Consider the following 27,144-nt stretch of genomic DNA (forward strand, 5'->3'; position numbering starts at 1 on the left):
AGGATGAGCTCCAATGCTGACAACAATCTGGTCAATGAAGTCTGATGGTGAAGCAGGAGGGGTGAAGAGGCATCTCACAAAGGATCTCCTCAGAAGGAAGAGGGTAGCTTAAGATAAGTGTGAACATTCAATCACCTGATGTCAAATTCATATTGCTAAGAAACAACAATTTTATACATTGAACTCTAGAACAAGATGAAATCCATCCAAGATTGATGGACCTTTTCCAATCTTTTTTCACCTTACCTGAAGTAGCAGTTCAGCTACACCTGTAGCGTCTTGACTTTGGTCTTTCTGGAAGTTCTCCCTGAAGAGCAGTTCTTGAGAAGATCTGAATGAATCTTTCCCCTCCTTAGGATACTCCGTCACAGCTTCCATGGATTTCTGGACATGATGTGATATGAGAAACAAAGGAAGAGCACAGAGATAGAAATGATTTATCATACTGCATCTTCAAACTAGCAGACCCTGAAGTCCATTGCTGAAACAGAATGGAAGAATTGTCCCAAATACATCCTTTGGAAGAATAGAACAAATGCACTTAGGAGTTAATAATCCCAGAAAATTCTGCCACAAAAAATTGACAAATTCAGAGAGATCCTCTTTAGAGCTGCCATGATTCCCTTCTCCCACCTGCAACTCTTCTTGCATGTTTTCCTCCTCCTGAGTCAGCAAGAAGCCTTCGGCCAGGGACACCGCCTGGGAACTGGTCTCTGCTCCACACTCCCGCACCCATCTTGCCATCTCTGGGGGAAGGACAGCCAGGAATTGTTCCAGGAGCACCAGGTCCAGCATCTGAGCCTTGGTGTGTTTTTCTGGTTGCAGCCACTGATGACAAAGGTAGTGAAGCTGAGTGCAAACATCTCGGGGACGGCTCCCCTCCTGAAACTGCACTTTTCTGAAGTGACAGCATTGGACCTCTGAACTATTGGATGCCTCTTCGTGGCTCCTCCATCCGGGACTTGCCCCATTTTTCCCACAGCTCCAAGGCTGAGCAGCTGAGGGGCCTTTTCTAATTTCTGCATCTGCTGGGTGTTGTCCCTCCATCTTCTCTCTGGTCTCTAATAAAGCTCCAAAATGGACCCATGGATCTCCACAGGTTTTTATGTCCACAAGAGGTCTGGCCACATTTTCCAAGGCCATTCAGCTCTCTTTTCAGACAAGATTTCAGAAGAAGCAGAAAAAAATTCCAGCTTACATGCCTGAAATAGAAAACAAATAATTTGTCAAAATAATGCTTAACACTTGGAACACACTACCTGACTCTGTGGTCTCTTTTCAAAACCCCAAAAGCTTTAATCAAAAACTCTCTATTATTAATCTCACCCCATTCCTAAGAGGACTATAAGGGGGGTGCATACGAGCACAAAAGTGCCTACCGTTCCTGTCCTATTGTTTCCTTTCATTATATCAAATTAATATAGTTATTTCATACTTTTGCTCATATATATGCTTATATGATATGTAATTTTATGTTGATGCTTGTGTATATTATTCTGACAAAATTAAAAAAAAACATTTGCAAATTAAAAAAAAACATGGAATCAGTGACTCCCCCCTTTCCCACGACTTCATGCCTGATGAAGTTTTAAATGTCTCCAATGTGAGCCTCCAGCGCGGGAGAAAAGTCCCATCACTGAACCCCGAATCACGTCTGCACCTCGAACCATGAAAACCTCCCTGCAGCCTCGTCCTAGAAAGACTCACCCAAAGGATCACAGTTGGGGGGAGGGCAGATTCGGAGACCGTAGCAAGAGCGGACAAACTTTCAAGCCTTTGCCGGAAAATGCCTCGGGAAGCATCTCTCTCTCTCTCTCTCTCTCTCTCTCGACTGGGGAAAGAGGCCGGCGCATGCTCAGTTCTCTTGTGAATCGGAGGGGCGGGAAGAAGCTACCCGGCTCTTCCAGGGAGCCCCCTAGAGGATCCTATGCGCATTGCGAGAAGACCCTGCAAGGTCATGTTCCAGGCGGGTCTGGGATGATGGGCATTAAACTTGAAGGAAATCTTCCTTCTAACATTCCCTATCTAGAAAGGAAGTGGCCCCTTCAATCTCTAAGAACTGCTTGTGATCTTGTGAAGATTGAGAAAATCTCTGTGGAGACTCAAAAATCCCTTTCCTGAAGAGCAGCTTCTCTGAAGGGTCTGGAGGGATTTCCAGGAGGAGACCTCAAAAATGAGCAAAATCCTGTCAGAAATGGCAGGGCGGCCAAAAGACAAGGAAGAAAAGTCTCTCTATGAAACCCAGCCTGTGTCTTGTGGCTGATGGCAAACTCAGCCTTGAAGTGAGGGGAGATCAAGGGGCTGGCAGAGACACAGGGAGGAAAGGCACAGGTTGAGGAAAAGAAAGATTTGTACTGATTTTTCTTTTCCAATTATTACAGCTGCCTTTTCAAATTCATGCCTCTGGGCACCCAAGGAGGGTTAGAAACACCAAAGGCATCCTGTAATAATGTCAATAATCCTGAAGAATAGATCCTGATGAAAAAGAGACATCAAAACAAAATTCCCAAAATGGAGCAAAAGCTCAAACCTCTGGACCTTTAAATTTTACCTCAAAACAAACCGCCATGATGAAGAAATGAAGATTGGGAGAAATAAAGTCTTGTATGTGACTAGAGTAAAAGTGGAATTACAAAATGAAGGAAGGCAACTATTGAAAAATAAATATAAAGCTGAAATATTATGAGGCAAAAAAAAGGGGAGACATGAATAGTTCTATTCTGGTGCTGAGTAACGAATCTGCTTGAGGAAATTTGAGGAGGAAACCTTAAGGCCTTTGGAATAAAAGACTATTTTTTTCTAGCCAGAAGTAATGAAGATTTCACTGGTTTGAAAAGATTAGTCTGGATTTAGAGATGACAGTTCAAGAAAAAAGAGATTTAGCTACAATTAATGAGAAAAAGGACGGAGGGAAAATTGTGATTGAGGAGCAATTTTAAAAGAACAGCCTTAACTTCTCATTCTGGCTCCGTTCTTTCCAGCTCATTTCTTTATATATCAAGTCCAACCTGTCTGATTTTGTCTGTCCTCCATTATGAAAAAATTGACACAATGATTAGGAAACCATAATCGGTGCCCTTTCAGCTGTTTGATGCCCAACGATCAATGAACAATATTTGAATAAATATTTTCAAAGAAGCCAAGTCCTCTGAAAGCCTGAAATATTGCCTCCCGCAAATCTTTCAAAAAGTTTCATGTTTTTTTAATTTTTAGTTAGAACAAAATGGAATTTAATAACATCTCATGAATAACCATACCAGTGATATTTAATTAAATTTAATTCACATTTAGTCTTTTTCCTAAACCTTGTCATAGGCATGGTTTAGGAAAAGGCAAAAAGTACTTGAAAAAGGGTTTCTGAACATACCTTTCACCTCATTCACAATATAACTGGCAGGGACTCTGGAGGTCTTCTCGTCTGGCCCCCTGCTCAAACAGGAGATCCTACCATTTCACACAATTGACTGTCCAGTCTCTTCTTAAAGACCTCCAGTGATGAAGCACCCAGAACTTCTGAAAGCAAAGCTGTTTCGCTGGTTAATTGTCCTCACTGTTAGGAAGTTTCTCCTCAATTCCAGGTTGCTTCTCTCCTTGATTAGTTTCCATCCATTGTTTCTTGTCTTGCCTTCTGGTGCTTTCGAAAATAAGTTGATCCCCGCTTCTTATTGACAGCCCTCCAAACAGTGGAATACTGCTATCATGTCACTCCAGTCTTTTTCTCTAGACAAATCATACCTACTTCGTGCAACCGTTCTTCATGGGGTTTTTTTTGTTTTGTTTTTTTGCATTTATATCCCGCCCTTCTCCGAAGACTCAGGGCGGCTTACATTGTGTTAAGCAATAGTCTTCATCCATTTGTATATTATATACAAAGTCAACTTATTGCCCCCAACAATCTGGGTCCTCATTTTACCTACCTTATAAAGGATGGAAGGCTGAGTCAACCTTGGGCCTGGTGGGACTTGAACCTGCAATATTGCAAGCAGTTGCTGTTAATAATAGGCTGCATTATTGCGCCACCAGAGGCCCTTTTAGACTCCAGGACCTTATCATCTTAGCTGCTTTAGTCTGACTTTGTCCAAAGTCTCAACACCTTTTTTGTCATCTGTTCTCCCAATCTCAGACATCATTGCTGTTTATTTCTCTGTCCGGTACCCCTTCCCAGCAAAGCAAGAGGCGGAGAACGACAGTGCTGATTGCGGAAGGGTGAAGTTTGCAGGGAGCAGTTTCCTCCGAGTCCAACTTCTACCTTGACAGATCTCTGGAGAGCAAAAGGTGGTGGCAAAAGAGCAACAGTCCCCGGTCCTGCATAAGGGAGGCTGATCCTTTTTGAAAGGAAATCCTTGTTTCCAGCCATGTGTGGTAAAGATGCTGACTTGTTGGGGCAGCCTTACTTCACGCAGCTTCCCTGCAAAGATCTGTCAAGGCAAAAATTGAACCTGGAGGAAACTGCTTCCTGCAAACTTTCTCTTTCGTGCTTCCACATGCAACAGCATCAAGCTCCATCTCCTGTAGAGGGCCCGGGAAAGCTGGGAGGGGGGATCCAGAATTCCCCAGCAGAGGAAGGTGAGACCAGGACAAGCACCAAAGCTTCGTCCACCAGGAGTCTCGCCGTCCCTTTCAGGCCACATAGAGGACCCCCAGATGGTGGTATGGGCTGCCCAGAGCGCTGGGCAATGGACAGGCACCCAGCCCAGTCCAGCTTCCCCGAGGGGGTGCTCAGCCATACTTCTTGAGGTTGCTGCTGCTGTGCTCGCTCTTCTTGGCCAGGTTGCTCATGGCGAGTGTGGCAGGGCAAAGTATGTGAATCAGGCAGAGGCCCACTCCCTTTCCATCTGAGGAGCCCCAGATTTCTAAGCAAAACAACCTCACTGTTGGGATGGGAGACCACCAGGAGAGGCCGGGGGGAGGGGGGCAAGGGGATGGCGAGGCTATAAGGGTTGCTGGTGGCCAAGTGCTAAAGCAGGAGTTCTCCCTCCCATTACAATCTTCTTCTTTCCTTCCTTCCTCATTCTCATCTCCTTCCTTACTCACTCACTCCTTCCCTGCCTCCCTCCTTCTCATTCCCGACTCCTTCCTTCCCTCTGTGGCTAGGAAGGGACAAGGGGTGGGGGAGAGGGTGGCAGAGCTGCTGGTTGCTGTGGCTTTCCCATATGGGGGCAGGGGCCAATCTGATGAAAAGGAAAGTGCCCGGAGGCACAGGGCCAACTGTGAGCACCTGCCTCTGCCACCTCCATGGCCCACTCAGCACTCCAGACCCTGTGCACTTGCAAGGCATTATAAAGTGGTATCAACACTTCATTCTTGATTCTATCTGTTTATGCAGCCTAGAACTGTGATGGCTTTTTTGGCAGCTGCAGAATACTGCTGGCTCATTTTTAAATGATTGTCCACTAGGACTCAAAGATCCCTCTCATAGTTACTACCATTGAGCGAGGTAGCACATATACTGTACTTGTGCATTTTGTTTTTCTTGTTTAAATGTAGAACCTTTTTTTTTTCCACCATTGAATTTCATTTTGTTAGATAGCACCCAATGTTCAAGTCTTTCAAGATCCTTCTGTATCTTAAGCCTATCTTCTGGAGTGTTGGCTATTCCTGCTAGCTTGGTGTCTACACATTTGATGAGCTCCCCATCTATCCCCTCGTCCAAATCATTGATGAAGATGTTGAAGAGTACTGGGCTTAAAAGAGAGCCTTGGGTACCCCATTGCATACTTCCCTCCATGCAGATGCAGTTCAGTTGAGGACAGTTGGTCAGCCAGTTACAAATCCATTTAGTGGTGATGCTGTCTAACACACATTTTTCTATTTTATCAAGTAGGTTATGGTCTACTTTATCAAATGCCTTCAAGACAGTTTTCATCATTGTTGTGCTCTATTTCTATAGAGAAGTAGTTATTTCTTATATGTAGTGTAACTCCACCTCCTCTTTTATTTGGGCTATTTCTTTTAAATAATTTAAATCCCTCTAGCTGTATGTTCCATTTTTGGGTTTAATCCCACCAAGTTTCCGTAATGGCAACAATATCATATTTGCCCTCACTTACTTGAATTTCTAATTTACCCTGTTTATTCCTCAAATTCTGTGCATTGGTGTATAGACGTTTGAGTCCAGCAAGGTGGGGAGAGGGGGAGACAAAGGATGGTTCTGTGCAAGCGGCCGGCAGATGCATGCAAGCACAGCTCCATTTGTGGAAGTAGTTGGCCTGTGCACCCACTGCTCACACAAATAAAGCTTCACACATCAGCATGAATGCCTACCCCTTGCACAAGTGGAGATACGTGCACACACTCACCCGCTGCTTGCGTGGCCTTCTGCCAAGCAGGCCACAGCCTGTGGGTTGGGACTGCTGGTTTAAAAAGAATCCAAAAGAAATTGGTGGTATCCAACATTCTGGATGCAGCAATCAGAACTTTCCCTGGAGTCTTGCTCAGACAAGAAGAGATGGAAAAGGTAGGACAGGCAGAGAAAGGGAAAGGCCCAGATACTTGGCCCAATATCAGAACAGAAATATTCAGGCAGCAAAAGGTATCAGATAACCTCTAACAAAGTTGTGGGTTTTTTTTTTCTTTTTAGCCCAAGATATAATTGAAAAATAATGTGATAATTGTGTTTGGTATTTTGAAATATTTGAAACAATATAATGAAAAACAATCAGGAATATTTCTACATGTAGAGAAGCCTTTGTCTATTTGAATTTAGCAAAAACCACAAGCAGGATTAGGGATCCACATTGTTCTGGTTTGCACTAGAAAAGCAATTTATGGATGCATATCTAAGAAGGTATACAGTTTATTTGAATTATTACTCAAATTGTACTTGTAAGAGATTTTAGACAACTATAGGTAGCTATCGATTTACTACAGATCATTTAGTGATTGTCCAACATTACAGCAACACTGAAAAACGTGACTTATGACCATTTTTCACACTTATGACTTGCAGCATCCCGATGGTCACCTGATGAAACTTCAGATGTTTGGCAACTGATTAATATCAGCTGCAGTGTCCCTGGATCATGTAATCATTTTTTGAGGGCTTCTGACAAGCAAATCCAATGGGGAAGCCAGATTCATTTTATAACAGTATTACTAACTTAACAGCTGCAGTCATTCACTTAACAAATGTGGCAAGAAATGTCATAAAACGGGGCAAAATGCACTTAATGACTGTTCTCCTTAGCAACAGAAATTTTGGGCACAATTGCAGTTGTGAGGTGAGAACTATCTGGATTTCTATTGAAGCTCTCTCCACAATTCCTTTATTGAAATGGTTTCCCCGATGTTGGATGCTTCTATGGCGAGTAAAAGCGCTACTACTTCAAAAGCTCCACTCCATGCATTCATATGGTTTTTTCTCCAGTATGGATCCTTTTATGGGACATGAGATCACAACTCCTTTTAAAGCCCTGTCCACATTCCACACATTTATAAGGGCTTTCTACTGTGTGGATCCTCTTGTGGGAACTAAGATAACTGCTACAAATAAAAGTCTTTCCACACTCCATGCATTTATAAGGTCTTTCTCCTTTGTGATTCATTTGATGGGTTAATAAAGAACGATTATAACAGAAGGTCTTTCCACACTCCATGCATTGATACGGTTTCTCTGTGTGGATCCTCTTGTGGGAATTAAGATAACTGCTACAAATAAAGGTCTTTCCACACTCCATGCATTCATAAGGTCTTTCTCCTGAGTGGATTCTCTTGTGGGAATTAAGATAACTGCTACAAGCAAAGGTCTTTCCACACTCCATGCATTTATAAGGTCTTTCCCCTTTGTGATTCATTTGATGGGTTATAAAAGAACGATTATAACAGAAGGACTTTCCACACTCCATGCATTGATACGGTTTCTCTCCTGTGTGGATCCTCTTGTGAGTATTAAGATTACCACTCTTCCTAAAACCCTTTCCACACTCCATGCATTGATATGGCTTCTCTCCTGTATGGATCAAATTATGGGAATTCAGACTACTGCTACAAGTAAAGGTTTTTCCACACTTCACGCATTTATAAGGTCTTTCTCCTTTGTGATTCCTTTGATGTCTTATAAAAGAGTGATTAAAGCAGAAGGTCTTTCCGCACTCCATGCATTCATATAGCTTCTCTCCTGTGTGGATCCTCTTGTGGGAATTAAGATGACTGCTACGAGTAAAGGTCTTTCCACACTCCAAGCAATTATAAGGTCTTACTCTTTTGTGAATCCTATTATGGGAGGCAAGATGACTACTCTTCCTAAAACTCTTTCCACACTCCCTACAGGTATTTGGTTTCTCTTCTGAATTTTTCTTTTTATGAGAAACGAGATGATCGGATTTATTGAACCTCTTTCCACACTCCATGGATATATATGTACTTTCCCCTGTCTCGATCACTGTATGGTTAGGAAGCCAACTGACCAGAGGAAAACCATTGTTAATTCCACTTTGTGATTGCTTTGTTTCATCAGTCTTTGGTTGCATTTGATCTTCAAATTCCCTTTTCCCCCCTTTCAAATGGATCGCTTGGCATTCCTCCTTGCAATTCTTATTTTCTTGCCCATTAAAGCCTTGAAAAAGAAAAAGGAAAACCATATATTTTAATTCCAATAGGATTGGATCACAAACGTGAACTAATTGTTGACCCGGGGTTATTCCATGGTGCATCAAACTCCCAAAGAGTATTGGACACCATATCATGCTGGGGCAGCAACATAACCTGCAACTCCCAATTTCAATAAAAGTCTCATCTCCACTTGTCTACAGAGAAGTGGAGTCCTTGAAGGTCAAAGGGAACTTCTGGATGGCAATACCTCCCCACCCTCAATTTGGGCTAATGCCACACTCGGTACAGAAGTGGGTTTATCTCTAAGAAGGGAACACCCCTCTCAGAGGTCATCCGGTCAGTTATAGCACCTCAGGGCCATCAGGAACCCAGTGACCAGGTTTGGGAAGGATACCAAATCCTGAGAGCCAGAATCTGGCTCAGTACATTCAGCCTCTTCCTCAGCATCTCGCTAATATCTTCTATAAAACGAGTATTTTGTATTTCATGAGCAGAACACTTTTTTTAAAAAAAAACAAACCCAATTTTCTTAATACAAAAAGCCAGGCTATACAGATTCCCAATTTTCTATCAATAAATTTCCTTCCTCCATAAAGTCAGTTTGGTCAAAAGGTTAAGACACCAGGCTAGAAGCTAATAAACGTACAGACAATTTGTCATTATTGGGTAGATTAATGAGAAAAAAGTGAATTTTAACAACTGTAGAATCATGCTGCAGCATAACAAAATTCTACAAAGTGAAGGCGGTCCAAGTGCTTTTTGAATGCACTGTAAATAAATGATTTCCCTCCCAGAAATAACATTCAAGCCCCTTCTCTATGTTCCTGAGCACAGAAAGGGGTTCTTACCCAGAGAAAACAGATTCCTGGAGTTCTCCAGCATGACTTCTCTGTAGAGCTCTTTTTGGTCAGCATCCAGTTGAGACCACTCCTCCTCAGAGAAATACACGGCCACATCCTCAAAAGACACAACATCCTGAACAAGGACAAATGTTTCCGTATTTAACAGATAATCCCAAGAATAATGGGATAACCAATTTTTGGAAAGAGATCTAGTGAACAAAATGGGCATCTTCTGCCCTTTAAGAATAAAGTTTTTTATTCTGCTTTTGGCGGATGGCACAACTAAATCATGTGTGTTTCAAGCTGCAAGTGTTTGGAATGCCTTAAGGTATAGCCAACTATTATAACGTTCTTGGTCAATTGGTAGTTAGGTCTTAACTCCAATACTTATCAGTGACTCCCATTCTTCCTAAGATGGGCAAAACAAAATACTGGCAAAGCCCACCTGACATGTTTCCAATGGTTCACTTTATCAACTGAGGGATCAACGTACCCCAGCTCCACACCTTCATGAAGAAGTTGGAAGAGCTTGTAAATAGTACTCTATATCTCTATGGAGATTCTCAATCACCAGGTCAAAGGTACTTTTCAAAAAAGGATATTTTTTTTGTAATGGTATGTGAGACAGAAGGAAGAGCCCCGATGCTGATAACATTCTGGTCAATGAAATCTGATGGTGACGCAGGAGGGATGGAGAAAGACTCACAAAGGATCCCCTCAGAAGGGAGACTATAGGGCTAAGCTGAGTGTGAATGTTCAGTCAAATTTGAATTGCTTAGAAAGAGCAATTTTATACATTGAACTCTAGAACAAAATAAAATCCATCCAAGATTTATGAACCTTTTCAGATGTTTCTCCTCCTTACCTGAAGTAGCGGTTCAGCTAATCCTTCCACTCCAGCATAAACAGGTGATTCTAAAAACTCCGAAGACAGCTTTCTACTCACTGTGAGAAAGAGAAAATAGTGGAAGCAGATTTGTTAAAGAGAGAAACTCCAATAAAATGGAGCAAAAGAATCAGCTAAATATTGAAATTTCACCTCACACAGAAAGAGCTTTTCTTACCTTGCATAGTGTCTTGACTTTGATCTTTCTGGAAGTTCTCCCTGAAGAGCAGCTCTTGAGAAGATCTGAATGAATCTTTCCCCTCCTTAGGATACTCCGTCACAGCTTCCATGGATTTCTGGACATGATGTGATACGAGAAACAAAGAAAGAGCACAGAGATAGAAATGAATTATCATACTGCACCTTCAAACTAGCAGACCTTGAAGTCCATTGCTGAAACAGAATGGAAGAATTGTCCCAAATACATCCTCTGGAAGAATAGAACAAATGCCCTTAGGAGTTAATAATCCCAGAAAATGCTGCCACAAAAAATTGACAAATTCAGAGAGATCCTCTTTAGAGCTGCCATGATTCCATTCTCCCACCTGCAACTCTTCTTGCATGTTTTCCTCCTCCTGAGTCAGCAAGAAGCCTTCGGCCAGGGACACCGCCTGGGAACTGGTCTCTGCTCCACACTCCCGCACCCATCTTGCCATCTCTGGGGGAAGGACAGCCAGGAATTGCTCCAGGAGCACCAGGTCCAGCATCTGAGCCTTGGTGTGTTTTTCTGGTTGCAGCCACTGACGACAAAGGTAGTGAAGCTGAGTGCAAACATCTCGGGGACGGCTCCCCTCCTGAAACTGCACTTTTCTGAAGTGACAGCATTGGACCTCAGAATTATTGGATGCCTCTTGGTGGCTCCTCCATCCAGGACTTGCCCCATTCTTCCCACAGCTCCAAGGCTGAGCAGCTGGGGGGCCTTTTCTAATTTCTGCATCTGCTGGGTTTTGTCCCTCCATCTTCTCTCTGGTCTCTAATAAAGCTCCAAAATGGACCCATGGATCTCCACAGGTCTTTATGTCCACAAGAGGTCTGGCCAAATTTTCCAAGGCCATTCAGCTCTCTTCCCAGACAAGTTACTTAAGATTCCAGAAGGAACAGAAAAAATGTCCAGCTTACATGCCTGAAATGGAAAACAAATAATTCAGGGTTATTAATTAATAATTAACTAATAATTAATTAAATAATTAACTAGGGTGATTAATTGAACTAATAAGCATCCTTATCAAGAGAGGGAAGGGAAGAAATGGGAAGGGGAAAAGGAAGGAAAAAAAAAAAGAAATTTGGATGAACCTACCAATGTGTGGGATGGGGGGCAGGAAATCTTATTAGTTAGCTTGCTCTCTCTCGATATGTGGAATATTGCAGAGAATCCTTCAGGACGTCAATGTCTATCAAAATATTGGAAAAATATATTTAAATATGTTTTGGATTTCTATTTCCTAATTTTTATTAAAATTTATTTTTTTTATTTTTATGTTTTTTTATTTACATTTATATCCCACCCTTCTCCGAAGACTCAGGTTTCTGTATTATTATTATTATTATTTACTCTACAAAGCAATTATACATAATGCTCCTTATTATTATCCCCCCCCCAAAACAGCCCTGTGAAGTAGATTGGGCTGAGAGTTGGGATGGGCGCAAGGCTTTCATGCCAAAGGTTGGAGTAGAAGTTAATCTTTTGGTTTCAAAGCCTTGTGCTTTCATCACTCAGCCAAATGGCTCTCTATGGCTAACTATGATTTTATCATTTCTATGGTTACATAGTCAAGAGCAACCATTTGCACAATTCAAATCATAAATGTCCCAGGTCACAAACAGCAATTGACATGAGGGGCTCCTTAAATCCACTTAATAAGTAAATAAATAAACAATGGATTGCAACACCCACGATTAAAAACAAAGGCCAAGCTTGACAAAAAAAACACTGGCCTAATCCCTTCTGAAAACGGGAGATTTGCAAGAAATTGTCCTGGGGGGAGGGAGACTGACTTGCAGGCACAAATCTGTTTTGCAAAGGCGACCTCTCCTCCTCTCCCTCCCATGCAGAGGTTTCCCCATCCAAATGGAGGGTAAATGGCTCCCTCCTTTCTGAGAGTCTGATTTTTTTCTCTCTCTAAGGGCCACGAGAAGGATCCGAAGATTTCCTTTCTCCCCTGCTTGGCCTGTGCATGCATATGGGCGGCAGGGGAACATGGGACCACTGCTCCTCCCCCCCACCCGCTCCTTCATCCCAGGACTCCGAATCTAGTGGAAGTTTTGCATGTGTCCATGCAAGCCCCCATCTCTAAACACCGAATTACGTCTGGATTTCGGACCGTGCAATACTTCCCTGCAGCCTCTTCCCTTTGCTAGAAAGGCTCACCCGAAAGTTCACAGCGAGGGTGGGAAGCAGAATCGGAGCTTTCAAGCCTTGGCTGGAAAATGAGTCGGGAAGCACGCATCCCTCTTGATTTGGGAAAGACGCCGGCGCATGCTCAGTTCTGTTGTAAGCCGGGGGAGGGAGGGAGCTGCACCGCTCTTCCAGGGAGCCCCCTAGAGGATCCTGTGCGCATTGCGAGAAAACCCTGCAAGGGCTCCGAGATGATGGGCATTGAAGGAAACCTTCCCTCTAACATTGCCTATCTAGAAAGGAAGTGGCATCTTCAGCAAGTGTCAGTTTGCAGATTTTTCACTTTTTAATCTCTAGGAACTGTCTGTGATCTTGTGAAGATTGAGAAAATCTCTGTGGAGACTCAAAAATCCCTTTCCTGAAGAGCAGCTTCTCTGAAGGGTCTGGGGGGATTTCAAGGAAACCTCAAAAATGGGCAAATTTTTTTTTAATTTTTTTTAATTTACATTTATATCCCGCCCTTCTCCGAAGACTCAGGGCGGCTTACAGTGTATAAGGCAATAGTCTCATTCTATTTGTATATATTTACAAAGTCAACTTATTGCCCCCCCAACAATCTGGGTCCTCAAAATCCTGTCAGAAATGGCAGAGGGGCCAAAAGACAAGGAAGAAAAGTCTCTCTATGAAACCCAGCCTTGAAGTGAGGGGAGATCAGGGGGCTGGCAGAGACACAGGGAGGAAATTAAGATTTGTATTGATTTTCTTTAGGGAGTTCAATTATTACAACTGCCTTTTCAAATTCCTGCCTCTGGGCAGCCAAGGAGACTTGGAAACACTAAAGGCAGCCTGTAATACTGAGAACAGCAAAAGATTCCAATGAAAAAGAAACATTAAAAGAAAATTTCCAAAATGGAGAGTAAGCTCAAAATTGTGGACCTTTAATTTTTTTTTACCACAGAAAAAGCCACCATGATGAAAAAATGAAGATTGGGAGAATAAAGTCTCATAGAGAAAAAGTAGAATTACAAAAAGAAGGAAGGCAAATACTGAAAAATAAATATAAATCTCAAATGCTACAAGCAAAAAAAAGACATGAATAGTTTTATTTTGGTTGTTGAGTAGGGAATACGCCCAGTGGTGGGATTCAGCCAGTTCGTACCACTTCTGGAGAACCGGTTGTTAACTGTCTGAGCAGTTTGGCAAACTGGTTGTTGGAAGAAATCATTAGGGCAGAGAATCGGTTGTTAAATTACTTGAATCCCACCACTAAATATGCCTCAGGAGATTTGAATAGGAACCTTAAGAGCTTTGGAGTAAAGGATTTTTTTTTCCTAGTCAAATGTAATGATGATTTTACTGGTTTGAAAAGATTACTCTGGATTAGATGGACAGTGCAAGAAAAGAGAGATTTAGCTATAATTAGTGAACGAAAGGATAGCGGGAGGAAAAATTGTGGTGAAGAGACAATTTAAGAAGAATGGCCTTAAATTCTCATTCTGCCTCCGTTCTTTTCAACCCATTTCTCTACATATCAAGGCTCCTTCTAAATCCAACCTGACTAATTTTGTCAGTCTTCCATTATGAAAAATTGACATAATACAAAACCAAAATCTCTGCCCTTTCACCATCAGTGAACAATAGTTGAATAAATATTTTCAAAGTAGCCTGATTCTCTGAAAACCTGAATTATCTTTGACTTCCTAGACTTCAGTATTAAATTTATATCCCTCCCTCCAAACTACTGGTCCCCTATAGAATAATATATATTATTTTATAAACATCCTTTTTAGTACAGAGTTTTTCTTTAAACTGGTACAACCTTTTTTTTTTACGTTTTCTTAATACAGATACTCTCAAATACATTTTTAATAATATATGCCTAATTTAAGAATTACTTAAGGATACATAATAGATAGATAGATAATTATGTATGTATGTGTGTATGTATGTATGTAAAAATTAAATTTTCAGGTTATATCTTTCAGTTACACATATCAAGCAAAGAAAAATCCATCCTAATTCCAGTTAACTCATTAAGTTACTCCTTCCAGCTTATATTCATGGAGTAAAACCTTTTTCTTCTCTGAACTTTTATCAAGGAGTTATAGGCCTGTATATGTCTATGGAGACGCTCAATCACTGGGTCACAGTTGTGTCAATCATGCCATTGATTTAGACAGCAAAAGAAACTCCTGGGATATTATTTTACCAAGAGTATAACTTCACTGAAAATTCCACAGGGGTACAGAAGTAGAAAAGCCAGTTTTAACATTTTGCTTGAAAACAGCATAGATAAACTTTCCTTTTGTCCCCTAGGCTCCCACTGTCAATTGTTCACCAATTATTTGTATTCATTTTGTTTTGGGTACAATCTGACTGCCTTGGACTTTCCCAGCTGATGACTTTGGGGTGTCAGGTCTGTCTCAGACTTTCTCAGTCGGCTCACTTACATTACTCATTTCCCTCCATGAAATGTGCCTTGAATTCCAATGCCTTCCCTCTCCCCACCCCTCCCGTTACTGTTGTCTGGTTGCGAGCAGGGTTCCATAGGGAATCGACCAAGACATGCTGACCCTCCAAAAAGATTAATTCTACAAGAAAACAAGCACACACATTACTAGACCCAAATCTCCTTAAATTACATAACCTACCGGGGTTGATCTGTGAACTTAACAAGAAAACTATGGCTCAGTCTACGGCCCAAATATCCGTAACTACCTTTGAAGAAGGTTTTTTTTCTTTTATGTACACTGAGAGCATATGCACCAAAACAAATTCCTTGTATGTCCAATCACATTTGGCCAATAAATTCTGTTCTATTCTATTCTACCACTCATTCTGCATCTGCCAGAGGAAATCCCTTCCATAAGACTAAGTACTATAACTTCCCCTTGTGGCATTGAGAGTCAAGGATCCCCTTGACCTCAAAATGCTTTTCTGATTCTAACCATATTGAAGGCAGGTGCAGGAGGCGGATGGTTCAATAGCCAGTCTGAGTAGTAAGCTCAGACTTCAATTCTACGGTCATTGAATTCATAATCCAGATGATAGGAAAAGGGCCTACAGTATATACAGTATATACTTAAGTCTCAACTTCTTGCAGGGGAGCCCAAATTTTAGAAACTTTGTGGAGAGGTACACCTCGTCCTCTATTGTAAACTATTTCTGGGGTTCCCCCTTTTGTGCTTCCCTTGCTTATTCCCAGGTGTATCAAACTGGCGGTCCACCGAACAGATGCGTCACATGCAGGCCACACCCACCCTGGCTCCACAAAGGCAAAAACAATCACAATATGTCACATGACATGATCAAGTCATGCCCTAGGATGAGCCTAACAAGCTCAGGAATTCACGCCAAAACTTAGATGTGAATTGCATCCCCCACTCTGAGATTATATGTTTCAGAATGCAATGCAACCGGTTCAATAGCAATACTTAACAATATATTTGCTGTAGAAATAGTATATCAAAGATCAGCGATCCTCAACATTTCCGACTTGGTGGTTTGGCTAGGGAGAGAAAAGGGATGGTTATGTTTGAGTGGCAGGTATGCATGAACATGCGCAGCTTCATTTGCGTGATCGAATGGAGCTTCACGCGCACGTGAACTCATCTGCAGCTCATGCAAGTGGAGCTGCACACTCGTGCTCACCTGCTACCTGTGCGGTGCAGTTTTGAATGGACCAAGGCCCGGGGCTTTGGGCCAAAGAATATAGAGGGATGTGGATATATAGCATAATAACAGTATCATATAACTCTACTTGCATGAGAGATGGACGAGCGTGTGCATATGATGCTCAATTTATTCACCCGTCACTTATGCAAATGGAGCCGCATGTACTTGTGTGCACCTGCCACCCACACAAAACCATCCCCTTTCCCACGCCCACCGGGCCACCAAGCCATAAAGGGTGGGGACCACTGTTGTATAATTATGCTGAAAAGAAGAAAAGAAAGAAAGAAAAAAAGAGAAATAACTTGCACATTGTAATTTTCTCTTTTGTACCTTGGATATTTTTTTACACATCCTGTATCAGGAGACAGAAAACTTAAACTGTCTAGAATCCAGTACTTTTGATTAATGTTTGGGCTCAATTCAATCAAATTGAGGGGGGGGAAGGAGAGGATGGCCCTCTACAAGGAGCAGGAATACGTGTGCAGCTCCATTTGTGGAAGCAGCTGGCTCACACACCTACCACTCACACATATGGAGCTTTCCATGTGATCCTGCCACTTGCACAAGTGGAACTGCGCACGCACACGCTCACACACTACTTACGCAGCCCACTTCCGAACACGACACAACCCAGGGGTTGGGGACTCCTGATTTAAAAAGAACATATGACAAATTGGTGGCAATGGTGGGATCTGCTCAGACTCAAGAGACTCATTAAACGAAAATAATGTAGCCCTCACAAACTGAAAGACACAAACAACAGCCAAGAATCTGGATGGAGAAATCAAGACTTCACTTGAGCCTTCCTCAGACAAGCAGGGATGGGAAAGGCAGAACAGCCAGAGAAGGGGCTGGGCCCAGATACTTAGCCCAGCAGAGGTATTCAGGAAGCAACAAGAGATATCAGATAACCTCTAATAAAGTTGTGGTTTGTTGTTTTTAATCTAAAAGATACTTGAAGAATAACGTGATATTGGAGGGCGGAGCTGACGTCGTGACGGCACGACGGGCGACCTGGAAGCTCCAGGAATATCATCAATATCTTCTCATCTGGATGGTCTATTTTGGACCTCACTGTCCTGTAGAGGCAGTGATCGATAAGGGCACATCCTGATGATCCCAGGGGCACCACAAAGTCCCTGGTTGATCCAGGAGAAGCCCTTTTTTCCAGTAAAGAAGATCGGCCATAGAAGCTGCTGAAGTTGGGACAGCTCCGGAACGGAAGGAATTGAAAGGAAGTGTGCTGGTATGGTGGGAGACTATTTTGTTAAAATCTTTTTAGAAATCACCCTGAGATTAAAAGAAGGTTAAAATTGAGAATAAAAGAAGTTGAGCGGCGGAATTAAGACTATTTCAGAAGTAATTCTTTTTCTTACCTATTTAATTCCCCCCCCCCTCTTTTTGGTGGATGCCTATGGCTGACTTAGTTTGTAAAGCTGGACTGGACTGAATTGAAATTCTTTGGTTTCCTCTCTTGGAACTCAAAATTTTTAGTGCCCCCTTTAGGGAAAACTCACCTTTTTTTTTCTTTATATTTTTTGGCTTTGTAATAAATTAAAACCTTTTTTCTTTTGAGATTATGGAGGGAAAACAGGGAAAGACTAAACAACACTGCCACCTAGTGGATTGGAAATATTGCTTTTTGTTTTTTCTTCTTTTCTTTTCTCCTGGTGTAAGAAAATTGTAACTTTTTAACAGGTACGGATGATTATTTAATTAGAAAATTATATGGATATTTATTAGAGGTTAAATTAGAAGAACAAGTTAAAGGGACAATGATTGCCTGGGGGAAAAATTTTGGACATAGGATTGACTTCGAGGTATGGCAAAAACTGTGGACGCAAAATTATAAAATGACAATGTCTACTGCATATAAAGAGAATTTGTATAAATTCATGTTTTACAGATGGCACTTACCCCCGACAAGAATAGCCAGAATGTTCAAGAATAAATCCAAAAAATGTTGGAAATGTCATCAGATACCTGGTTCATATTACCATATGTGGTGGACGTGCGTGGAAGCTAAAAGATACTGGACTAAAATCCACACATGGTTGGAAAAAATGATAAAAAAGCATATAGACTTTAAACCAGAAGTTTTTCTATTCGGGATCATACCTGAAACTTATAATAGAGAATTGAGATATCTGATTGTGAATGTAGTAACAGCGGCTAGGGTTGTGTTTGCTAAGAATTGGAAAAGTGACAAACTACCACCGCAAGATGAAATTATTGAGAAAATAATGGAATGTGCAGAAATGAGTAAATTGATATTTGAAATTGAAATTTGATATTTGAAATTGAGGTTGTAGAGAGTGTGGTGGCGTTGCAGTTTCCTCAGTACCTGGAGGAAGCTGTCTATCTAGACCCGTTCCAGTCCGGCTTCCGGCCCGGGCATAGCACGGAGACAGCTTTGGTCGCGTTGGTGGATGACCTCTGGAGGGCCAGGGACAGGGGTTGCTCCTCTGCCTTGGTCCTGTTAGATCTCTCATCGGCTTTTGATACCATCGACCATGGTATCCTGCTGCGCCGGTTGGAGGGGTTGGGAGTGGGAGGCACCGTTTATCGGTGGTTCTCCTCCTACCTCTCCGACCGGTCGCAGACGGTGTTGACAGGAGGGCAGAGATCGACCGCGAGGCACCTCACTTGTGGGGTGCCGCAGGGGTCAATTCTCTCACCTCTCCTGTTCAACATCTATATGAAGCCGTTGGGTGAGGTCATCAGTGGCTTTGGGGTGAGTTATCATCTGTACGCTGATGATACCCAGCTGTACTTTTCCACCCCAGGCCACCCCAGCGAAGCTGTCGAAGTGCTGTCCCGTTGTCTGGAGGCCGTACGGGTCTGGATGGGGAGAAACAGACTCAGACTCAATCCATCCAAGACGGAGTGGCTGTGGATGCCGGCATCTCGGTACAGTCAGCTGCAACCGCAGCTGATTGTTGGGGGCGAGTCACTGGCCCCGACGGAAAGGGTGCGCAACTTGGGCGTTCTCCTGGATGGACGGCTGTCGTTTGAAGACCATGTGGCGGACGTCTCCAGGAGAGCTTTTTACCAGGTTCGCCTGGTCCGCCAGTTGCGCGTTGCTCCCGGGTAACACCACTCCTGCGCAGTCTGCACTGGCTACCTGTGGTCTTCCGGGTGCGCTTCAAGGTTTTGGTCACCACCTTCAAAGCGCTCCATGGCTTAGGGCCCGGCTACTTACGGGACCGCCTGCTGTTACCACATGCCTCCCACCGACCCGTGCGCTCTCACAGAGAGGGTCTTCTCAGGGTGCCGTCCGCCAAGCAATGTCGGCTGGCGGCCCCCAGGGGAAGGGCCTTCTCTGTGGGAGCACCTACTTTCTGGAACGAACTTCCCCCCAGTTTACGCCAATTGTCTGACCTTCGGACCTTTCGCCGGGAACTGAAAACTTATTTATTTATCCAAGCGGGACTGGCCTGATTTTTAAACGCTAAATTTTTAAATTTTAAATTTTAATTGTATTTTATTGGGTATTTTATATGGTCAATTGGACGGTTTTAATTTTGGCCTTTATGGAATAAGTTTTTTAATTGTTATTTTAGTGTGTATATAAATTGTTTTAATGCAGGCTGTACACCGCCCTGAGTCCTTCGGGAGAAGGGCGGTATAAAAGTTTAATTAAATAAATAAATAAATCAGAGAACAGGAAGATAAACAATATTATTAGATATGGGATTTATTCTATCAATGGCTAGAGGGAAAAATATGTTAAGAAGGTTTTGAGAGAGGTTTTTATAAGGAAAGAATTGTTGAAAGACACAATTGATTTAAGATGATGGAATGAAGGATGTAATAAGACAAAATATTAATTTAGAATATTTTATATGAAATGAGAGAATGAAATATTATAGTTAATTAAATGATTAATTGATTAAAATATTTGGATACATATCAATTGATAAAATTAGATAAATTAATGATATCTATATGTTGAAATTGCACAAAAGATTTGTAATCAACCAACCGACACACGGTATTTGTATTGAAGATGTTTTTATGTTTGTTTGTATTTAAAAAAAATACACCCCCTCCAAAAAAGAATAACGTGATATTTGTGTTTGATATTTTGGAATATCAGGAACAACGTAATGAAAAAAAAAATCAGGAATATTACTACATGCAGATAACACCTTTGAGTATTTGGACTTGGCAAAAACAACAAGCAGGATTAGGGATTCGCCTTGTTCTGGTTTGCACTAGAAGGGCAATTTATGTATGCATATCTTAGAAGGTATACAATTTATTTGAATTATTACTCAAATAGTACTTGTATGAGATTTTAGACAACTATAGGCAATTGTCAATTTACTACAGTTCATTTACCAATTGTTCAAATTTACAGAAGCACTGAAAAAAGTGATTTATGACCATTTTTCATACTTATGACCGTTGCAACATCCCCAAGGTCACCTGATCAAACTTCAGATGCTTGGCAACTGATTCATGACAGTTTCCAGTGTCCGTGGATCAGGTGATCACCTTTTGTAACCTTCTGACAAGCCAAGCCAATGGGAAACCAGATTCATTTCACAAATGTTACTAACTTAACAACTACAGTGATTCACGTAAGAAATGTGGCAAGAAAAATCATAAAATATGGAAAAAATATTTAAAAACTGTGTCCTTAGCAACAGAAATTTTGGGCTCAATTGCAGTCATAAGGTGAGAACCACCTGGATTTCTATTGAAGCTCTTTCTAGAATTCCTTTATTCATATGGTTTCTCTTGTCTGTGGATGCTTCTATGGCAAGTAAGAGCTTTACTCCTTGTAAAGTTCTTTCCTCACTCCATGCGTTCATATGTTTTTTTCTCCCGTATGGCTCCTTTTATGGAAAGTGAGATCACAACTCTTTCAAAAGCCATCTCCACACTGCAAACATTTATATGACTCTTGTGTGGCTCCTCTTGTGGGAATTAAGACCATTACTACGAGTAAAGCTCTTTCCACACTCGATGCATTGATATGGCTTCTCTCCTGAGTGGATCCTCTTGTGGGAATTAAGATTACTGCTACAAGTAAAGGACTTTCCACACTCCATGCATTTATAAGGTCTTTCTCCTGAGTGAATCCCCTTGTGGGAATTAAGATGACTGCTACGAGTAAAACTCTTTCCACACTCCATGCATTTATAAGGTCTTTCTCCTGAGTGAATCCTCTTGTGGGAATTAAGTTTATTGCTACAAGTAAAGGTCTTTCCACACTCCATGCATTCATAAGGTCTTTCTCGTGAGTGAATCCCTTTGTGGGAATTAAGTTGACTGTTAAAAGCAAAGGTCTTTCCACACTCCATGCATTGATATGGCTTCTCTTCTGTGTGGATCCACTTGTGGGAATTAAGATGACTGCTACGAGTAAAACTCTTTCCACACTCCATACATTTATAAGGCCTTTCTCCTTTGTGGATCCTTTGATGAATTATAAAAGTGTAATTATAACGGAAGGTCTTTCCACACTCCATGCAGGTAAATCGTTTCTCTTCAGAATGTTTCTTTTTATGAGAAATGAGATGACCGGATTTATTAAACGTCTTTCCATACTCCATGGATGTATATGTACTTTCCGCTGTCTCGATCACTGTATGGTTAGGAAGCCAACTCACCTGAGGAAGACTTGTTTTAATTCCACTTCTTGATTGCAGTGTTTCATCCCTTTTTGGTTGAATCTGATCTACGAATTTCCTTTTCCCCCCTTTCGAATGGATCGCTTGGAGTTCTTCCTTGCAATTCTTATTCTCTTGCCCCTTAAAGCCTTGAAAAAGAAAAATGAAAACTGTAGCAAGAATAGGGGAACAATCAGAACTTTTCTTCTGAAATTTAGCCAAAGAATCATCAATATATTTCTGATGTTTTGTTGGCAAACATGAAGAATCCAAACGAAGATTATAGCAAAGTCCCATTTCCAAGTGAAATGATCCCCATATAATAGGATTGGATCACAGTCCTGATATAATCTTTGACCTGGGACAGCTCCATGGTGCCACAAACCCCCGAAGTGCATTGTACACTGTATCATGCTGGGGCAGCAACATACCCACCAGCTCCAAACTTCAATAAAAGACTCATCTCTACTTGTCTGCAGAGCAGAATCTTTGGAAGTCAAAGGGAATTTCTCAATGGCAATAGCTCCCCACTCTAAACTTAAGACTAATGCCAAACTCAGTAGAGAAGTGGGCATAGCCTAAGAAGGGAACCACCCTCTCAGAGGTCATCTGGTCGGTTATAGCAGCTCAGGGCCATCAGGAACCCAGTGAGCAGGTTCAGGAGGGAATATCTCATCCTGATAGCCAGAACCTTGCTCAGTACATTCAGCCTCTTCCTCAGATTCTTCCTTATATCTTCTATGAAATATTTTGTATATTATGAGCAGAAAGCTTTTTTTTTTTTTAAATACTCTATGGAAAAAGCCAGGCTATGCACTTTTCCAATTTTTCTTTCAATAAATTTCCTTAATAATATATATATATCTTATATAATATTATATAATATTTATAATAATATTATAAATATTATTTATTAATTAATATAATATTTGACGTGGGATAGGATAGAATGGAATGGAATGGAATGGAATAGAATAGAATAGAATAAATTTTCCCTTGTGATATGGGTTGAGCTGAGAGAGATTGGCCCAGCCAGTATTCATGCCAATGATAGAACTAGTACTTACAGTCACCCAGTTTCTAGCCTGGTATCTCAAACCATTTGATCAAACTGACTTTATGAAAGAAGGAAATTTATTGAAAAATTGGAAATCTGCATAACTTCCTTTATTACATAAAAGAAATTGTTTTTTTAAAAACAAATGCTTTCTACTCATAAAATACAGAATGCTCATTTCAACAACTATAGAATCATGCAGCAGCATAACAAAATTGAAAAAAAGTGAAGGGGATCTGAATACTTTATCAATGCACTATAAATAAATCATTTTTTTTCAGAAATAACTTTTAAGCCCCTTCTCTACGTTCCTGAGCAGAGACAGGGATTCTTACCCAGGTAAGCCAGATTCCTGGAATTTTCCAGCATGACTTCTCTGTAGAGCTCTTTTTGGTCAGCATCCAGGTGAGCCCACTCCTCCTTGGAGAAATACACGGCCACTTCCTCAAAGGACACAACATCCTGAACAAGGACACATTTTTTTCTTATTGACAGATAATTCCAAAAATAATGGGATAAATTTCTTCCACCAATTGTAGGAAAGAGATCACATGAACAAAATGGGCATCTTCTGCAGAATTCAGAATGAGATTTCACTGCTTTTGGCTGATGGCACAACTAAATCATGTTTGATCAAGCTGGAAGCATTTGGAATGCCTTACGGTTTAACCAACTAAAATATTCTTGGTCAATTGTAGTTGGATATTAAATCCACTATTTGTCAGTGACTCCCATTCTTCCTAGGATGGGCAGAGCAATGTACTGACAAAATCTAGCTGGCATGTTTTCCATGGCTCATTTTATCTACTGAGGGACCAACGTACCACAACTCCACACCTTCATGAAGAAGTTGGAAGAGATTGTAATAGAGCTCTATATGTCTATGGAGATCCTCAATCACCAGGTCACAGTTGTCCCAAAGATGCTTTCCAAATGGCAAAAAAATGATATATTTTTGGGTAATGGTATGTGAGAACAACCCTGGGAGACAGAAGGATGAGCTCCAATGCTGACAACAGTCTGGTTAATGAAATCTTATCGTGAAGCAGGAGGGGTGGAGAGGCATCTCACAAAGAATCCTCTCAGAAGGAAGAGGGTAATCTAAGATGATTGTGAATGTTCAGTGACCTGATGTCAAATTCATATTGCGAAGAAACAACAATTTTATACATTGAACTCTAGAACAAGATGAAATCCATCCAAGATTGATGGACCTTTTCCAATCTTTTTTCACCTTACCTGAAGTAGCAGTTCAGCTAAACCCGTAGCGTCTTGACTTTGATCTTTCTGAAAGTTCTCCCTGAAGAGCAGCTCTTGAGAAGATCTGAATGAATGTTTCCCCTCCTTAGGATACTCAGTCACAGATTCCATGGATTTCTGGACATGATGTGATACGAGAAACAAAGAAAGAGCAGAGATAGAAATGAATTATCATACTGCACATTCAAACTAGCAGACCCCAATGTCCATTGCTGAAAAAGAATGGAAGAATTGTCCCAAATACATTCTTTGGAAGAATAGAACAAATGCACTTAGGAGTTAATAATTCCAGAAAATGCGGCCAGAGAGGAATTGACAAATTCAGAGAGATCCTCTTTAGAGCTGCCATGATTCCATTCTCCCACCTGCAACTCTTCTTGCATGTTTTCCTCCTCCTGAGTCAGCAAGAAGCCTTCGGCCAGGGACACTGCCTGGGAACTGGTCTCTGCTCCACACTCCCGCACCCATCTTGCCATCTCTGGGGGAAGGACAGCCAAGAATTGCTCCAGGAGCACCAGGTCCAGCATCTGAGCCTTGGTGTGTTTTTCTGGTTGCAGCCACTGACAACAAAGGTAGTGAAGCTGAGTGCAAACATCTCGGGGACGGCTCCCCTCCTGAAACTGCACTTTTCTGAAGTGACAGCATTGGACCTCTGAACTATTGGATGCCTCTTTGTGGCTCCTCCATCCAGGACTTGCCCCATTCTTCCCACAGCTCCAAGGCTGAGCAGCTGGGGGGCCTTTTCTAATTTCTGCATCTGTTGGGTGTTGTCCCTCCATCTTCTCTCTGGTCTCTAATAAAGCTCCAAAATGGACTCAAGGATCTCCACAGGTCTTTATGTCCACAAGAGGTCTTGCCAAATTTTCCAAGGCCATTCAGCTCTCTTCCCAGACAAGTTACTGAAGATTCCAGAAGAAGCAGAAAAAATTCCAGCTTACATGCCTGAAATGGAAAACGAGTAATTTAGGGTGTTTATTAATGTGATTAATTGAACTACTGAGCATCCTTATCAAGAGAGGAAAGGGAAGGGAAGGGAGAAAGGGAAGGAAAAATCAAAAAAAGAAATTTGGATGAACCTACCAATGTCTAGGAGGGAAATCTTATTAATTAGCTTGATCTCTCTACATATGGGGAAAATTGCTGACAAATTATTAAAATTTAATTTTTATTTTTATGTCTTCTGTATTATTATTATTATAAATTACTCTAGGCAGCAATTATACGTAATGCTCCTTCTTACTATTTCCCCCACAACAAAAGCCCTGTGAAGTAGATTGGGCTGAGAGTTTGGATGGGCTCAAGGCTTTCATGCCAAAGGTTGGACTAGAAGTTAATCTTCTGCTTTCATCACTCAACCAAATGGCTCTCTATGGCAAACTATAATTTCATCATTTCTATGGTTGCATAGTCAAGAGCAACCATTTGCACAATTCAAATCATAAATGTCCCAGGTCACAAACAGCAACTGACATGAGGGGCTCCTTAAATCCACTTAATAAATAAATAAATAAACAATGGTTTGCAACCCCCAGGCTTTACGAAGGCGAAGCCTGGCAAAAACGCTGGTCTATTCTGGGACATAGCGACAATGAGGCCTCTTCCTTCTTCACCTGCTGGCAGAGCCAGTTGGTGACTGTGGGGAAAGGTGGAAAAAGCAGGAAACAGAATACAGGAGTCAAGGCTGGATTTGGGGGCCTCTGGTGGCTCGGCAGACTAAGTCTGTCTGTTATTAACACAGCTGTTTGCAATTACTGCAAGTTCAAGTCCCACCAGGCCCAAGGTTGACTCAGCCTTCCATCCTTTATAAGGTAGGTAAAATGAGGACCCAGATTGTTGGAGGCAATAAAAGTTGACTTTGTATATAATATACAAATGGATGAAGACTATTGCTTGAGATAGTGTAAGCCGCCCTGAGTCTTCGGAGAAGGGCGGGATATAAATTCAAATAATAAAAAAAAAAGGCTGACTTGGAGGCCCAAATCTCTGTTTTGCAAAGGCGACCTCTCCTCCTCTCCCTCCCAAGCAGAGGTTTCCCCATCCTAATGGAGGGTAAATGGCTCCCTCCTTTCTGAGAGTCTGATTTTTCTCTCTCTAGGGGCCACGAAGAGGATCCGAAGCTTTGCTTTCTCTCCTGCCTGGCCTGTGGAATCAGTGACCTCCCCCCCTTTTCCCACGACTCCAAGCCTGATGAAGTTTTAAATGTCTCCAATGTGAGCCTCCAGCGCGGGAGAAAAGTCCCATCACTGAACCCCGAATCACGTCTGCACCTCGAACCATGAAAACCTCCCTGCAGCCTCGTCCTAGAAAGACTCACCCAAAGGATCACAGTTGGGGGGGGGGGCAGATTCGGAGACCGTAGCAAGAGCGGACAAACTTTCAAGCCTTTGCCGGAAAATACCTCGGGAAGCATCTCTCTCTCTCTACTGGGGAAAGAGGCCGGCGCATGCTCAGTTCTCTTGTGAATCGGAGGGGCGGGAAGGTGCTTCCCGGCTCTTCCAGGGAGCCCCCTAGAGGATCCTATGCGCATTGCGAGAAGACCCTGCAAGGTCATGTTCCAGGCGGGTCTGGGATGATGGGCATTAAACTTGAAGGAAATCTTCCTTCTAACATTCCCTATCTAGAAAGGAAGTGGCCCCTTCAATCTCTAGGAACCGTCTGTGATCTTGTGAAGATTGAGAAAATCTCTGGGGAGACTCAAAAATCCCTTTCCTGAAGTGCAGCTTCTCTGAAGGGTCTCTAGGGATTTCCAGGAGGAGACCTCAAAAATGGGCAAAATCCTGTCAGAAGTGGCAGGGTGGTCAAAAGACAAGGAAGAAAAGTCTCTCTATGAAACCCAGCCTTGGGTTGATGGCAAACTCAGCCTTGAAGTGAGGGGAGATCAGGGGGCTGGCAGAGACACAGGGAGGAAAGCCACAGGT

At 42.0% G+C, this 27,144-nt stretch overlaps 3 protein-coding genes across 5 annotated transcripts in view; all 3 read right to left on the minus strand.

The window, feature by feature from the left end:
- Positions 1 to 3,747, minus strand: part of LOC131189564 (uncharacterized) — a 59,885-nt gene extending 56,138 nt beyond the window's left edge. Inside the window, 3 exon segments of the mRNA XM_058165736.1 lie at positions 247 to 384; positions 634 to 1,202; positions 3,368 to 3,747. Of these exon segments, the coding sequence (XP_058021719.1) occupies positions 247 to 384; positions 634 to 1,143 (648 nt within the window). The 5' untranslated portion in view covers positions 1,144 to 1,202; positions 3,368 to 3,747.
- A 3,020-nt stretch (positions 3,748 to 6,767) lies between these two features.
- On the minus strand, positions 6,768 to 21,933 carry LOC131191226 (zinc finger protein 436-like). 3 transcript variants are annotated; one of them, XM_058169135.1, is made up of 7 exons: positions 12,647 to 12,746; positions 11,576 to 11,669; positions 10,824 to 11,401; positions 10,457 to 10,574; positions 10,258 to 10,337; positions 9,399 to 9,525; positions 6,768 to 8,554 (listed from the first exon to the last, which is right to left on the minus strand). In XM_058169135.1, the coding sequence occupies exons 3-7, from the start codon at positions 11,331 to 11,333 to the stop codon at positions 7,347 to 7,349; spliced, it is 2,043 nt and encodes a 680-aa protein (XP_058025118.1). In that variant the 5' UTR covers positions 11,334 to 11,401; positions 11,576 to 11,669; positions 12,647 to 12,746; the 3' UTR covers positions 6,768 to 7,346. The 3 variants fall into 3 exon arrangements, with proteins under 3 accessions (XP_058025118.1, XP_058025120.1, XP_058025119.1); XM_058169137.1 differs by lacking the exons at positions 11,576 to 11,669; positions 12,647 to 12,746 and adding an exon at positions 21,910 to 21,933; XM_058169136.1 differs by lacking the exon at positions 11,576 to 11,669 and having other exon boundaries at positions 12,647 to 12,751.
- LOC131191232 (zinc finger protein 124-like) lies at positions 20,340 to 25,157 on the minus strand. The gene is made up of 4 exons (XM_058169152.1): positions 24,592 to 25,157; positions 24,206 to 24,343; positions 23,302 to 23,428; positions 20,340 to 22,058 (listed from the first exon to the last, which is right to left on the minus strand). The coding sequence occupies exons 1-4, from the start codon at positions 25,003 to 25,005 to the stop codon at positions 21,190 to 21,192; spliced, it is 1,548 nt and encodes a 515-aa protein (XP_058025135.1). The 5' UTR covers positions 25,006 to 25,157; the 3' UTR covers positions 20,340 to 21,189.
- Between the last annotated feature and the right edge of the window lie 1,987 nt (positions 25,158 to 27,144).

Source organism: Ahaetulla prasina, chromosome 2 (assembly GCF_028640845.1).
Source record: "Ahaetulla prasina isolate Xishuangbanna chromosome 2, ASM2864084v1, whole genome shotgun sequence".
In the NCBI taxonomy this organism is placed as follows: Eukaryota; Metazoa; Chordata; class Lepidosauria; order Squamata; family Colubridae; genus Ahaetulla; species Ahaetulla prasina.

Excerpts from the sequence above, each read along its gene's own strand:
- LOC131191226 (XM_058169137.1), bottom strand. The coding sequence starts at position 11,333 with ATGGCCTTGGAAAATTTGGCCAGACCTCTTGTGGACATAAAGACCTGT. Across the intron at positions 10,338-10,456 it reads AAGTCAAGACACTATGCAAG|TGAGTAGAAAGCTGTCTTCG; the intron begins GTAAGAAAAGCT and ends TCTTTCTCACAG. Across the intron at positions 9,526-10,257 it reads TAGCTGAACCGCTACTTCAG|GATGTTGTGTCTTTTGAGGA; the intron begins GTAAGGAGGAGA and ends GTCCTTGTTCAG.
- LOC131191232 (XM_058169152.1), bottom strand. The coding sequence starts at position 25,005 with ATGGAGGGACAACACCCAACAGATGCAGAAATTAGAAAAGGCCCCCCA. Across the intron at positions 24,344-24,591 it reads ACATGCAAGAAGAGTTGCAG|AAATCCATGGAATCTGTGAC; the intron begins GTGGGAGAATGG and ends CATCATGTCCAG. Across the intron at positions 22,059-23,301 it reads CAGGAATCTGGCTTACCTGG|GCTTTAAGGGGCAAGAGAAT; the intron begins GTAAGAATCCCT and ends TTCTTTTTCAAG.